The sequence below is a fragment of the Brassica oleracea genome, chromosome C8 (genome assembly GCF_000695525.1).
Source record: "Brassica oleracea var. oleracea cultivar TO1000 chromosome C8, BOL, whole genome shotgun sequence".
Lineage (NCBI taxonomy): Eukaryota > Viridiplantae > Streptophyta > Magnoliopsida > Brassicales > Brassicaceae > Brassica > Brassica oleracea.
Window position 1 is genome coordinate 20,370,664 of NC_027755.1, and position 13,355 is coordinate 20,384,018.

Sequence of the window (13,355 nt, forward strand, 5' to 3'; positions counted from 1 at the left end):
TAATTAATTAAATTAGACTTTTTACTTATATAATTTTTGTAATCGTTTGTATTTTGTCATAACAAAAATTTTAAACCATGGATCATAAAATTTGAATGTGAGACTTTTAACAGTTTTAGTAATTTATAGCCGTTTGTAAAAATTCAAAATATAACATATACATAAAAATCTATATTTTTATTATATGGTTATTGTGGTTATTTAATTTATTTAATAGCTTAAAATTAAACAAATATGATAGAAGATACACTATTTTTTATCAAATCTTTATTATTCAAAATCATTAATTGCCATATATACTTTAGCCACATTAGGAAATTCCGTAAATTTTATTTAAGGAAATAATAAAGTACATTAATGATGAATTTATTGTTAGTTTAATAAAAAGCTTATTATATAATTAGATGGACCAACATATTTCTCTAATGATTCTAAGAATCATTCTAGTGATGACACGTGGCTACAAAAAGAAGTTGTAATGCTTCTCAAATAATATATAGGGGATACGCCAATGATCAGTTTTAGGTGGTATTTAGTGATTATTTTAAATATGATTGTACTTGCAATAGTTTAAATGTGATAAACTCACTTGATTTATTACTTCCTCAATTAACACAGCAGAAGTACAACCACAAGAAAAAATGTTCACTAAGTCTTAATGGTTAGTCGCGTCCAGCAAAATATGATATGGTACATTTGAGGCGTTTTAATTCTTTCTACGACCATTAGTCGATGAGTGCCTAAGTTTTCAATAAAAATAAAATCGCTGAGTAAATTCATTCATTAATTATAATTAACTGTATTTTCTTTTTGATAGTTAAAATTACCTATCAACATTTATTATGCTTTTCGTTATAAAAATTTGGCTAGACAAGAACATAATACGATATGAAAAGGAAAGGAAGAGGACAACAAATGGCCGAAGATATTGGTTGCTATTCATTAATAATGGTCGGCTAGCAGTTACTTCAAATGAAAATATATGATGATAGTTTACCAGGGGGAAAAACCGAGTGGCCGCCTAGATTAATAATAATGTACATGTATCCTCGCAATCCTTATTATTGGTATCGTTAATGGCCGGCCCTCACAATATGAAAGCCACAAGCTGACAAGCCTAATGTATATATAAATATATATATATATGAGCAAAATTGTTACCTCTATTTCACTTCCTACAAGCCATGATCACCACTACATTACATAGACTGACCGACGTTACTTGACAGTTATTTTTATGGCTGCTGAAATAGCTAGAGGATATTTACGAAGGACGCAAGTCCAAACTTATTTTTGGTATCGTTGTTGCCTTCCTACCCGACTTCTAATCTTTTTTTTTTTTGATAACCGTGGAAATCCGACGATCGAGGTTAACCGACTAATCCTACGAGGCCCACGACACTTCACGTATTCTCGCCATTTGTAGCCAGCAGGGATTGAACTAGAATATTCGACTTCTCTGCATAAGCATAATGCATGTTAATGAAATACAAAATCACAAAGTGTGGCTTGTTTGATTCAAGCACTCCTTACCCTTGTCTCTTTGGCACGAAAGTGAAAATGGTTCTACATAAACTAGATTATCTCCGGTAAATCTTCTTTCATTTATATGATATTTACTTTTTAGCAAAAAAAAATTGTTGGAGCTTATAATTGGTTGGTTAGCAGTTTCTGTTATGAAGTTACTTTTGAGTAAAGATGTATCGTGTATAATGCCATTATTTTTTGAACAAAAAACAGTTGATTTTTGTTTATGACAGATCATACAGTTTTTTTAAACCAATTGATTTTAATTATCCTTTTATCATATAAACGGTTAAAGTAAATACAATGCTTAGAAAATCAATGTAGAGAATTGATATTCAACTAATACGTCATATAGCACATGATAAAGTCTTGCATTAATTAAACAAACTAAGGGGGTGTATTGAACTAATGATTTTAGAATGTTTGGTGGATTCAACAATAACTGGGATTTAAAGTGAATTTAAGAGATAACTATTTGATTTTGTTTGGATTTTTTAAAAAGTCGGTACTTTGGTAAGATTTTTTTATTTAAATTTCAGAGTGGTTTAGGTGATTTATATTCTTCTGAATGTATGTAGAGGTGTTAGAGCTTATGAATCAATGGAAACTTTCAATTCTACATACACTATATAAACCACGCCTCTTACACATAATACAAAAGTCAAAAACAAAGAGAAAGGAAAAATAAAATCATCAACTAAAAAATTAGAAACATACAAAAAATTCTAGAAATTTGTTCTTCAGGGAAAATGAAAGTGAATTTTTCCACTAACTCTGGTATGAATACAAAAGTTACTCTCACCAACGAAACAAGCATATACAATACAGACTTCTTCTACAGATTTATATACTTCAAAATGATAAATTTCAGAAGCAAATGAGAACTGCGGGATCCTCTTATCGGATATAAAGACGAGATGTCCACGACCATTAACCTTTGAATCCCCAAACTGTCTTCTAAGAAGAACTGGAATATTTCCGTAACTTCAAAAAATCTCATCAAAAAACACATGATAGAGGTGGTATTTCACTATGCCTATTTTTAAGTAAAAAAGGGTGCAAAGTCATCCGAAATCATGTTTTTAACAAATTAATTCTTGAAAAAGATAATTTGTTTTGAATAACAGTGAATTTGATTTAAGTTTTATAAGTAGTTTATTCAATAACAGAAGATTTCAAATGATTTTACATAAATTATATATTCAATAACAGGAGATTTGATTAAATATTTGGAAATCACTAGTTGAATAACATGAGATTTTAAAGAAAACCCAAAATATTCTAAAACTCGTAGTTCAATACACTGTTTGCCAATGTTATACGTCATAGGGTGTATGTGTTGAAACAAAACTGATTTAATATATCAAATTATGGGCCAAACTATGTGCAGGGTCACGATTCAACTACAAAAATAAACGGGCTAAAGCCCATTGTATATTTTCGGTATCCCTTTTTTGTCAATACAAGTGCTGACAAAAAAACATACTCCTATGATTTAACTTGTTATACCCCCAAAAGTTAAGAGTTATTCTTGGGTTCACTAGGTTCACCAACCAATAGGATTTCATTATTTCAAATTCGATATTTAAAAAAGAAAAAACAAAATATTGTCAAGTTATATTATGTTTAAAAAAAAAAAATAGTAGTTATAGAAAAAAGAATTTTAAAAAACATATTTTTAACGTCGTCAGCAAAATAATGTTTATCTACGAACCTGAAATTACTTGAAAACCAGAATTAAACCAGAATTAAACCCTAAGCCATTGGATAAATCCTAAACTCTAAATAAAAAACGCTAAACACTAAAACCCTAAACCCTAAGCCCTAAATCCTAAACCCTAAACGCTTGAGTGTTTTAGTGTTTAGTGATTTGGATTCAGAGTTTAAGATTTATCCTAGAGTTTAGGGTTTACCCAAGGGTTTAGGGTTTAGGATTTATGGTTTATGGATTAGGATTTAGGGTTTAATGTTTTGCTGACGACGTTAAAAATATTTTTTTTTGTAATTACCACTATTTTTTATTTTTATTTTTTTACCTTTTAATTTTAAAAACATAATATAATTTGACAATATTTTGTTTCCTTTTTTAAAAGATATCGAATATGAAATAGCACAATCCTATTGGTTGGTGAACCTAGAGGTTCACCCTAGGGGTGAACCCAATAATAAGTCAAAAGTTAATACTCCATTTGTTCCTAGATATAAGATGTTTAGAAAAAAACATACATATTAATTGAAAATTATTTTTTTGTCTAGAAAGTATCATTAAAACTACAAAATAATTGTATTTAACCAATTACAAAATAAATTATTAAATATGATTGGTTACATAGTTTTTAATAAAGTAAAAGTTACCTAGAAAGTTAAAAACATCTTATATATTGGAACATCAATTTTTTTTGGAATATGTTGTACTACATAACTGAACTAGAGGAGTATGAGATATTCAAAAACTTAAATGCAACCATATGTCAAGTGAATGTTAGTTTAGCAAATGAATCTTAGTTTAGCAATTTTTTATTCATATTGAAAGACTGGTCTCAATATATCGTTTAAAATAAAAGTTCATACATAAATGAATTGCAGAAATGGTTTCCCAGCTAGAATCTGAATTTATAGAGTGAGAAGACAAGTGTTCCACGTTAAACAACCAAAAAAGAAGTCAATGATTGGGAAAATAAATAATAAAAAGAAAAAGAAATAGTGGAGTACAGTTTGCTTGTACAGCTAATAAAACATGAAATACAGATGGACTTCTCTTTGGTTGTCAAAAGCATAGACAAAGTCAACTAACTGTAATGATTATTTAAGCTACCTAAAATAATGCCATTAAGATGAATAAAACCAAAGTAAATTTAATTAGTAACTCGAGTCTCAGAAACTTAGGTCCCGTTTCATTCATACGGTCAGTAGATTTCCACCTGGCACTCTTTTGATTGGGTGTTTGGGTAATTATCGTCACGAACTATAAAAAGCTTGGTGTAGTGTAGGTCCCATCTTTTGCGCCGTTGGATAGGTTTCCTCTTTTCCTCTAGACGAATCCACTAGGTCTATTTAAACGGAATCTCTATATAGTTTGCTTACTGTTTCTACAGTTTTATTTACATTTTATCCCTAAAATAAACTAATTTTCTTGTCAAATCCTTATAAACCCTTCAATTGCTAGAATAAGCAATCTCCTATAAAACCAAACTTGATATAAACCAAGGGCTAAGTAACTAGACTGTAAATAAACATCTATTAGATGATTCTTGATTATTTTTTCTTCATGTATTTAACATTAACTTTCTTATTTTGTAGGGGGTTTAATAGAAAATCGTAAAGTACGAGGTGATAATTAGAATTAAACAAAACAAGTGGTCTGAATTGTAATTAAGAAGTTCTTGCTAACTAAGAAAACGTGAATCTGGTCCTCCCGGTAACCAGTTGACACGGCTTTTTGTTTCGAAAGAATCGAAAGAGAAGAGAGAGTAGAGGAGAAGACTGAGTCTCGTCTCGTCTCTTCGCTTCAACCTATAGCTGTTCTCTGCTCTTCGACAGATTCCTCTTTGCCCAAAAACGGTAAAAAAAAATCTCACAAAGTCTCAAATCTTTTTTTCATGAATTTCTCATAGAAACCACAATAAAAATCTCATCTTTTTAGTTGAATTGATCTGGGTTTATCACACCCTTCACGTAAAACGAGTTGCTGAACTCTTTGATCTAAAAAGTTAAAAACTTTAACAGATCGGAGGATAATGCAGTTTGACTCATAGCAACGAAGAGAAGCAGAAAGTTTTGATCTTTGGACATGGGTATGTTCCTATCCGACAAGGAGAACACAACCTCACCTCTACTCCAATTCCGCAACTGCTACAAAGTCGCAAGCCTCACAGAGACCATTCTAAACCCACTAAACGTTTCTAATTTAAGAGACCGTTACTTCCTCGGGGAACAGCTAGGCTGGGGCCAGTTCGGCGTGATCAGAGTCTGTTCCGACAAGTTAACAGGAGAGAGGCTCGCCTGCAAGTCAATCTCTAAAGACAGGCTCGTAACGCAAGACGACATGAAGAGCATCAAGCTCGAGATCGCCATCATGACTAAGCTATCTGGACACCCTCACGTCGTGGATCTCAAAGCGGTTTACGAGGAGGAGGACTATGTGCATCTTGTGATGGAGCTGTGCGCGGGAGGTGAGCTGTTTCATAAGCTGGAGAAGTATGGGAGATACTCTGAGGTCCGTGCAAGGGTGTTGTTCAAGCATTTGATGCAAGTGGTGAAGTTTTGTCATGATAATGGTATTGTCCATAGGGATTTGAAGCCAGAGAACATTCTCATGGCTACTGTGTCTTCTTCCTCTCCTATCAAACTTGCTGATTTTGGTTTGGCAACCTATATCAAGCCCGGTAATATATACTCCCTCTGTTCCGCAATGTTAGATTTTTTTAGACTTTTTCGCACAGTTAAGAAGTGATTAGTGTATATAAATATCTTGATTTATATGTAAGAAACAACTTTCTACTCCCTCTGTTTCGTTAAGTTAGATGTTTTAGAAAAAAAAATTGTTTCACAAAGATATATTTTTTGTATTTTCTACGAAAAAAATTGTTATATTTAAAAAAATTAATTGACTTTATTGAATTACTATTGATTAAAAATTATTGAAAATTGAAAATTACTGAAAACGATATATTTATTATAATGATTTATCTTTGTGAAACGGAGGGAGTATAATTTCAGACCAATAGTTTTAATCAACTTCTTGAATTTACCAATATTTTTTTTGAACTTATTAATTAAAGCATTGAAAACTTAAAAAAAAAAAATATCTCTGTGAAACAATTTTTTTTTTTGAAACATTAATCTTTGTGGAACGGGGAGAGTAGATAACTAAAACTAGAAACGTTCATGGACGTTGTTGTGTGTTCTAAGATGTGTGTTTTTGTGTTATGAAACAGGTGAGAAGTTAAGTGGGACGGTTGGTAGTCCGTTTTATATAGCACCGGAGGTGTTGTCAGGGGGGTATAACGAAGCAGCTGATGTATGGAGTGCAGGGGTTATTTTGTACATACTTCTCAGTGGAATGCCTCCCTTTTGGGGAAAGACTAAGTCAAAGATTTTTGATGCTGTCAGGGCTGCAGATTTGAGGTTTTCCGGTGAACCGTGGGACCGTATAACTTCACACGCCAAGGATTTGATCAGAGGGATGCTTTGCGTTGATCCTTCCCAAAGGTTGTCAGCTGATGATGTTCTAGGTATGTTGTGGAATGATAATATATTGGAAATTTCTTTTTTTTTATTTTTTATTTAATGAATTGATGATTTTGTGTTGCAGCTCACTCTTGGATGGAGGAGGTATCTGGATCAGGTCAAGAACAGTATGATGAAGATGGGGTTGGGTGTGAAGGGTTGGAGAATGGTGGATGCTCTTTCTCTACAGGATATGTTTCTAGGGAGCAAGACTATAGCTTTAACATGGGGCAGTTAGAGCCATTGGCTGATAATGATTGTAGATCATCATTCTCCTCTTTCTTACCTGCGGATAACAATATACAGACAGCTTCTGGCTTTGGTGGGTTTTCTTTTGATGGGGAACAACCTGAATCAACCTCTGTTGGCTTCTCAGTAACTGGACTTACATCTATGCCAAGCTTTAGCTTCTTTAGTCCAAGCTCAGCGATAACAGAGAACAACAACATTGGTGAAACAGATGGGAAAGTCAGAGGTACCTCCTCCTTCACTCTTCCTTGATTTAGAATGTTTGGGGGCTTATGATTGCTATTTATAGTTAGTTAGCATGAAAATCTATCATGTGAAAGAGCTGATCTTATCCCATTTTTATAGACACAAGCCCAAAGAGGTTACTGCCTTCAACGGATGCTTCTTCACAACTTGAGAGGGGCGAGGAAGGAGGTGAGAATCAGACAGAAGCAGGAGGAAAGGCAGAGACGAGAAGGGAAAGAGGAAACTGGGCAAGAATGTCAGGTCTACACAGCAAAAGAAACAGGACCATAGGACTTGGTGAGCTAGACCAGTTGGTGGTGGATGTTGCAGTCACTGAGTCGATCATTCGGTGGGCGTCTTGCACGCATATTCCCACTGCTCCATCCCTCAGATTGTCTCTCGTCTGCTGACAAGGAACCAATGGAAGAAGACGAAGAAGCAGACTCTTATGAGTATAATTATTGTATGTAAAGGACATCTGATTTTGGTCATGTATTGTTTTTGTAGTAACATCTTTCTATGGAAAAGTGATCTCAACTGTAAAAACAACCGGAGATGTCTCAGCAATAGAGTGTGGTTTTGATTTTTTAAGAAAAGTTGTAGCCGTGTTATAATAAGCTCGAAATGGTTTAGAAAAAAAGATAGATGCGTCTGCCGGGAGTCGAACCCGGGTCTATTGCTTGGAAGGCAATTATCCTAACCGTTGGACTACAGACGCTTGTTGAGCATTTGACATATTAATTATCTTTCGTTTATAATATATTTACGTGTGCCAAAATGATGTAACTTGGCTGATATATCAAACAAGATAAAGAACCAAATAAAACCAAAATAACGACAGCATTTGTATTTACTGTTAATGATAGCATTTGTATTTACTGTTAATGTATCAAATTGAATTATCAAACGATGTTTCATCCATTTTACAAAGTTTATCAGAAACTCTACCTGCTACAAACACCAAAATGTATAAAGATTTAAAAGATAAAATAAATATAAAATGAGAAACGAACCAAGAACTAATGGTTTAAACTCGATTTCTCGTTGTTTGATTATTAGACCAAAGGCCTACTCTCTTCGTCGCCTTCCTTCTCAGACTTCACCAGCTCCAACTTCCGGGTTTTTTGACCCGAATTCGAAAGTTTCGGATTCCGGTTTGGATTGGGATCCGGAACCATCTTCAGAATAATGCCCATAGAGATGAGTAACAATCCCGTACCGTGCTGCTCCGTTAAAGGCTTTGTGAATATCAAGTAAGATAGAAGCAACGTTACCGCTTTTCTCGCCGTCGTTATCTGTTCCCATACGCACAAAAACAAAATTAAAAAGTATAACTATTACATGCAAATAAAAATTAAAGTAATACGTTACATTAAATTTTACAAGACTCTTTTTGATCAAACTAATTTATAAGATTCAAGATCGATAAAAAAACATAGAAACGGACAAACACGTTCATATTAGAAAACAAGATTAAAGTAGAATTACCATAGCGGTTGTTGCTGCGCCAAAGAGCGCAATGAGGGATAGAACCGAGACTTGTCCCACAAATGTAGCCATGGCTTCGAACACCAACACTCCATACACATACGGATGCTACCAAAAAGACAATTAAGACCGCTTAGTTAACTAGTTATATTAGTCAATAGTTACTGTATAAGGACACATACAATTCATGTGGTAAACACACTACATTTTCTATCTTGACATTTAAGTTAGGTGGTAAGAAAATATTTGAATATTAAAGGTGGTTCGTCCACTATTAATCTACAAAATTAGCTGTGGATTTTTTTGTGTATTAAGGTCTATAAACACTACATTTCATAATGTATAATGTACAATTTCATATTATATATCGCTTACTTGAGCACATGAAGTCCAAGCTCGGAAAAGCTCTCCGGTAAGAATCATTGGTGCAATCAAAAACGGTAAACCAACTACTGTTGAACAGAACAACATCTCCATCTACCATCACAAAGAGCACAAAATACCGTTAAAAGTTATTCGACAAAAAAAGTATGTAAAGAGGAGAAGTGCAATTGTTTTACTTGTGTTGTGTCAGGATTCAATGTGAAGATGGCTTCTTGCAAGTTACCAAGAAAGGCATCCATAACGAGTGCGCCTGAGATCATCATAACCCCAATGATGCTGAAGTTAGGGGAGGTATGGGCATCGGCTAATGTGAATAAGATTAAACCGATCACAAGTAGCATAGCAGATATGTACTCATGGACCGGGTATCTTCTTCTTAACCCCGGTATAAATGCACCCATTACCATAACCGGCAAAACCTGGAGAAAGATGAAGTAATCAATGGCTAGAGATATTGAGAGATGCATTAAGAAATTGTGAGTTTTTCTTTCTTTTTATCATATCTTGTATGCATTGAAACAAATTGAATATGATTTCAGACCATTAATTACTAACAATCTAATAATATTAGGACCACAAATAAAGCCTAGCTATGCCCTGCATTCAACAAATTTGATCCTAGAGATTACTCCACATACTCCAAAGACTCTCGGGAGTGTACCAAAATTTGATCAAAAATAAAATGTTACACTAATATATTTTTTTTTTTGCTAAAGTATAAATATCATTTCAGAAATGAACTAAGGTTTACAAGATATGATTAACACACTGAAATACCTCTTTTACCAACAAAAAAAAAAAACTGCGAGACCTCTAAATTTGATTCCCCAGCAAAAAAAAAGTTAAAAACTAATATTTACCTTAGTGGATTTGAACATGATTTGAGCAGGCTAATTGAGATAAGCCAATGAGCCTTTGGTGAGACCATGAGATCCCATAAGAACAGCAGAGAGCTTCACGTAAGTCTTCCATGGATTCACCATTTGCTTTGTGTTGAAGCCATTTAGGTAAATCATTACAATGTACACTAGTCCTTGCACAAACGTGAAATACCATCCATAACTGCAACGTGCACACATTATAATTTAATTATTATAGTTTTTTTATTTTATTTATATAATATTGGACATTTTAAAATACCTGAATTTGAGCCGGTTGTACACATATTCCTGCAAATGTGAGAATTAATAAAATAGAGTTTATTAAAAATTCCGAAGTTTAGTCAGATAAGGATTAAGTTTATTTTTTGAAACTTATATATAAGGATTAAGTGTATGGCTGCTAATTATCATTCGGGTTACAACGTTGATGTTTAGGTATTAAGCAAATACAGAATCTCAAGTGAAAAAGGAAAAAAATGACACAAAATCTGGAGAAATTAGTATAATATATGGTACTAATGGAATGAATATCGGAATTAAAATGAAAAATTGCATGCCAGATTTTTTTGCCTTTGTTTCCGGCTAGAAATTCTGTGCTAATGAAATATTTTTAGAATAACACCGAAATCTTCTCTAATCGTTGGAATTTCTCGAGATTATATCATGAAAAAAAAAATCCAGAAAAAATCATTAACAAGGATTCAAACCTCACAGACGCCATTAACAAGGTAACCGAAGAAGAATCCAGAGGAACATATAAGAAATTGTTGCCATCTTGGTTTATCAGAAAGACTTATTCCAAACAGTGACCTCATTTGTTCTTCGCTGTTCTTCATGATCTTAACTGAGAGAGAGAGAAAACTAATTAAAACAAATACGAAAGTTACAGAAATCAAATTGAAAATTTGATTTATTTACTATAAAGATTAGGGATTTGTCGAAAAAGTGGACGAAGAGTCAGTGATATTGACAAGTAGATGAAGAAAGGTATATAAATCAAATGAAGAGAGAACAAAAATAAATTTTCTTTTGGAACTTTTTCTTCTTTTGCATGCGCTCTCTAACTTAACGCTCACGAACTTTGTGACTTTTTAAAAGTCTATTCCTCTCTTAAATTGCTCTCATTAAATACCACTATTGGGAACAGAGATTAAAGGTCTAATTGTCCCCTTCTTTTGTTCTTGTTTAACTATTGTACTAGGTGGCCCGTGCGGACATAAACATATTCAAATTATTAACTAAGTAGTATATAGTTTTATAAATAACGAATTTTATATCATAATACCACCGCCATTGGGAGAAAGCATCAGGTACAAAAAAATGTTGGTACTCAATATTTTACATGGACGAGATGGAACAAAGTAACTTCAGTATCAAGAGATATTTATTGTGTATACGTATAATTGCAACGTTCCAAAATAATTTGTATGTTTAAGAAGATATTTTATTTTCAAAATCTGGAATAAATAGTGTATAGTTTCAGAGGTAACATATTTTATATTATCACTACATTCCCATTGAAACCCTCTTTTACCATTTCAGAATGTAATTAAGAACATAAAAAATTCAAAATATGGAATAAAAAGTTCAAAATATGTAATAAATATGGAATAAATAATGTAAGAAATGGGTTGAGCAGAGAGAAGATACGAATTGCAGTCTGTGATTTTCGAATCAGACTCTGTCAGCTTATCAAAACTATTAACTCGGCGATTAAATATCCAACTCTCTATGGAGTGACTGCGGATATTGTATCGCATATGCGGATATTTTATCGCATATGCGGATATTAATATTGTGATTAGTTTAATTTTACATGGTTAGTTAATTTTTACATACAATGACATGTATATGCATAATATATATTATATGTATAATAATCACATAGTTATGATTCATTATTTGTGGTTGAAAACTATAAATCTTCTTAACATTATTTAATTCAAGATATAATGCAATCTACTTTGCTGTTAGTTTTTATTTTTTATTGTAAAATATACAAATTACATTCATTAATTTTTAAACTCTAAACTCTTGGTAAACCTTAACCCCCTAAGTATACTCTAACCCTTTGGCTTTACCGGATAAATCATAAACAATAAACTCAAAACTTTTGGATATACCGTAAACACTAATCTCTCTCTCTCTCTCCCTCTCTCTCCCTCTCTCCTCTCTCTCCCTCTCTCCCACTCTCTCTCCCCTCTCCTCCTCCCTCCTCCCTCCCTCCCTCTCCCTCCCTCTCTCTCCCTCCCTCTCTCTCTCACCTATTAATAGTGAGAAAAATGTCTTTATTATTGATTTACAACATTACAATATCGCGAATTCCACAAAAGTAAAACAAAAAAAATTAATTAATAGAAAATCTAACAAAAGCCACATCTTAACCAATAGAAGAGTATACTATTGATAACACGTTTCAAAACTTAAACAATGTAAATGAGCTTCCGTTCAAACGCATGATTGATTCAATCTCCGCCAAAGATAAACTCTTAATTTGATCTTCTGATAAACTCAATCCTGAAAGAACATGTAAAAATTAATTTGATCTACTGACGTTTTCTTTTGATAAAAACATGATAAGCTAAGAAGTAGAATATTCTTTAATAAATTCTCAATAAATCTTATACTTATAAGGTAATATTATTTTTGGAATATCTTGTTAATAAAGCTAAATGAGAACATCTCGTGAATAGATTGCACCAGAATTTTGGTTGACAAGTCTCACTATAAATATTAAGTTTTAAATGCATGATTTTAGGAGAGAAAATATCTTGTCAATTAATTTCGTTTCTCTGACATCTAAAATATTTAGTGAGTATTTAATGAATTAAACAGAGAAATGATCTCAAAAAGATGTTATTTGAATCGAGAAAACACAAAAGATAAGTAAAATGCTAGACTTTACTAAAATATTTAGCTTTCACAATAAGCTATGTAATAGAATGTTCTCAAATTAATTTTAAAAATGTATCTACCTATAAGTTAGGATTATTTATGGAATATATTGTTACTAAAATTACATTTTAAATATAAAAAAAGAGAATATCTCGGGAGTAGTTTACACTAATGATTTAATTAACAAATCTTGTCCTTAAAGTTTAAATATTAAAGCATGAGATTAGGAAATAAGATATTATTTCAGTAGAGAAAATACCATCCTACTATAGATATTTTAAAAATATAATTGATTATCCAATTTTGATGTACAGTAGAGAAAATACCATTCTAAGTGCACATCTTTTGCAGGATCGGAATGGTGAACTCTTAGAGGTCTGAAATATGACCACTTCTCTCAAATCATCTCTGAAAAAATATAAAACAAAATCACAATCAGCAAACCAAAAAACAAATATGTGTATATATAAGCTTATA

The 13,355-nt window shown here is 32.4% G+C and overlaps 2 protein-coding genes and 1 non-coding gene across 3 annotated transcripts; 1 reads left to right on the forward strand and 2 right to left on the reverse strand.

Annotated features, from left to right (window-relative positions):
* The first annotated feature begins 4,938 nt into the window (after positions 1 to 4,938).
* LOC106312558 (calcium-dependent protein kinase 26) lies at positions 4,939 to 7,816 on the forward strand. Its single transcript, XM_013750121.1, has 5 exons — positions 4,939 to 5,088; positions 5,254 to 5,912; positions 6,465 to 6,761; positions 6,842 to 7,231; positions 7,351 to 7,816. Exons 2-5 carry the CDS (start codon positions 5,318 to 5,320, stop codon positions 7,638 to 7,640), a joined length of 1,572 nt encoding a protein of 523 aa, XP_013605575.1. The 5' UTR covers positions 4,939 to 5,088; positions 5,254 to 5,317; the 3' UTR covers positions 7,641 to 7,816.
* A 60-nt stretch (positions 7,817 to 7,876) lies between these two features.
* Positions 7,877 to 7,948, reverse strand: TRNAG-UCC. Its single transcript has one exon. It is a non-coding gene; the product is annotated as a tRNA-Gly (tRNA).
* Positions 7,949 to 8,182: 234 nt separating this feature from the next.
* LOC106310622 (UDP-galactose/UDP-glucose transporter 4) lies at positions 8,183 to 11,036 on the reverse strand. Its single transcript, XM_013747848.1, is given in 8 exon segments — positions 8,183 to 8,525; positions 8,719 to 8,826; positions 9,094 to 9,195; positions 9,279 to 9,521; positions 9,963 to 10,164; positions 10,243 to 10,271; positions 10,691 to 10,827; positions 10,902 to 11,036. Coding segments are annotated over 7 exon segments (1,053 nt in total). The 5' UTR covers positions 10,820 to 10,827; positions 10,902 to 11,036; the 3' UTR covers positions 8,183 to 8,285.
* Between the last annotated feature and the right edge of the window lie 2,319 nt (positions 11,037 to 13,355).

Excerpts from the sequence above, each read along its gene's own strand:
- LOC106312558 (XM_013750121.1), top strand. The coding sequence starts at position 5,318 with ATGGGTATGTTCCTATCCGACAAGGAGAACACAACCTCACCTCTACTC. Across the intron at positions 5,913-6,464 it reads GGCAACCTATATCAAGCCCG|GTGAGAAGTTAAGTGGGACG; the intron begins GTAATATATACT and ends GTTATGAAACAG. Across the intron at positions 7,232-7,350 it reads AACAGATGGGAAAGTCAGAG|ACACAAGCCCAAAGAGGTTA; the intron begins GTACCTCCTCCT and ends CCATTTTTATAG.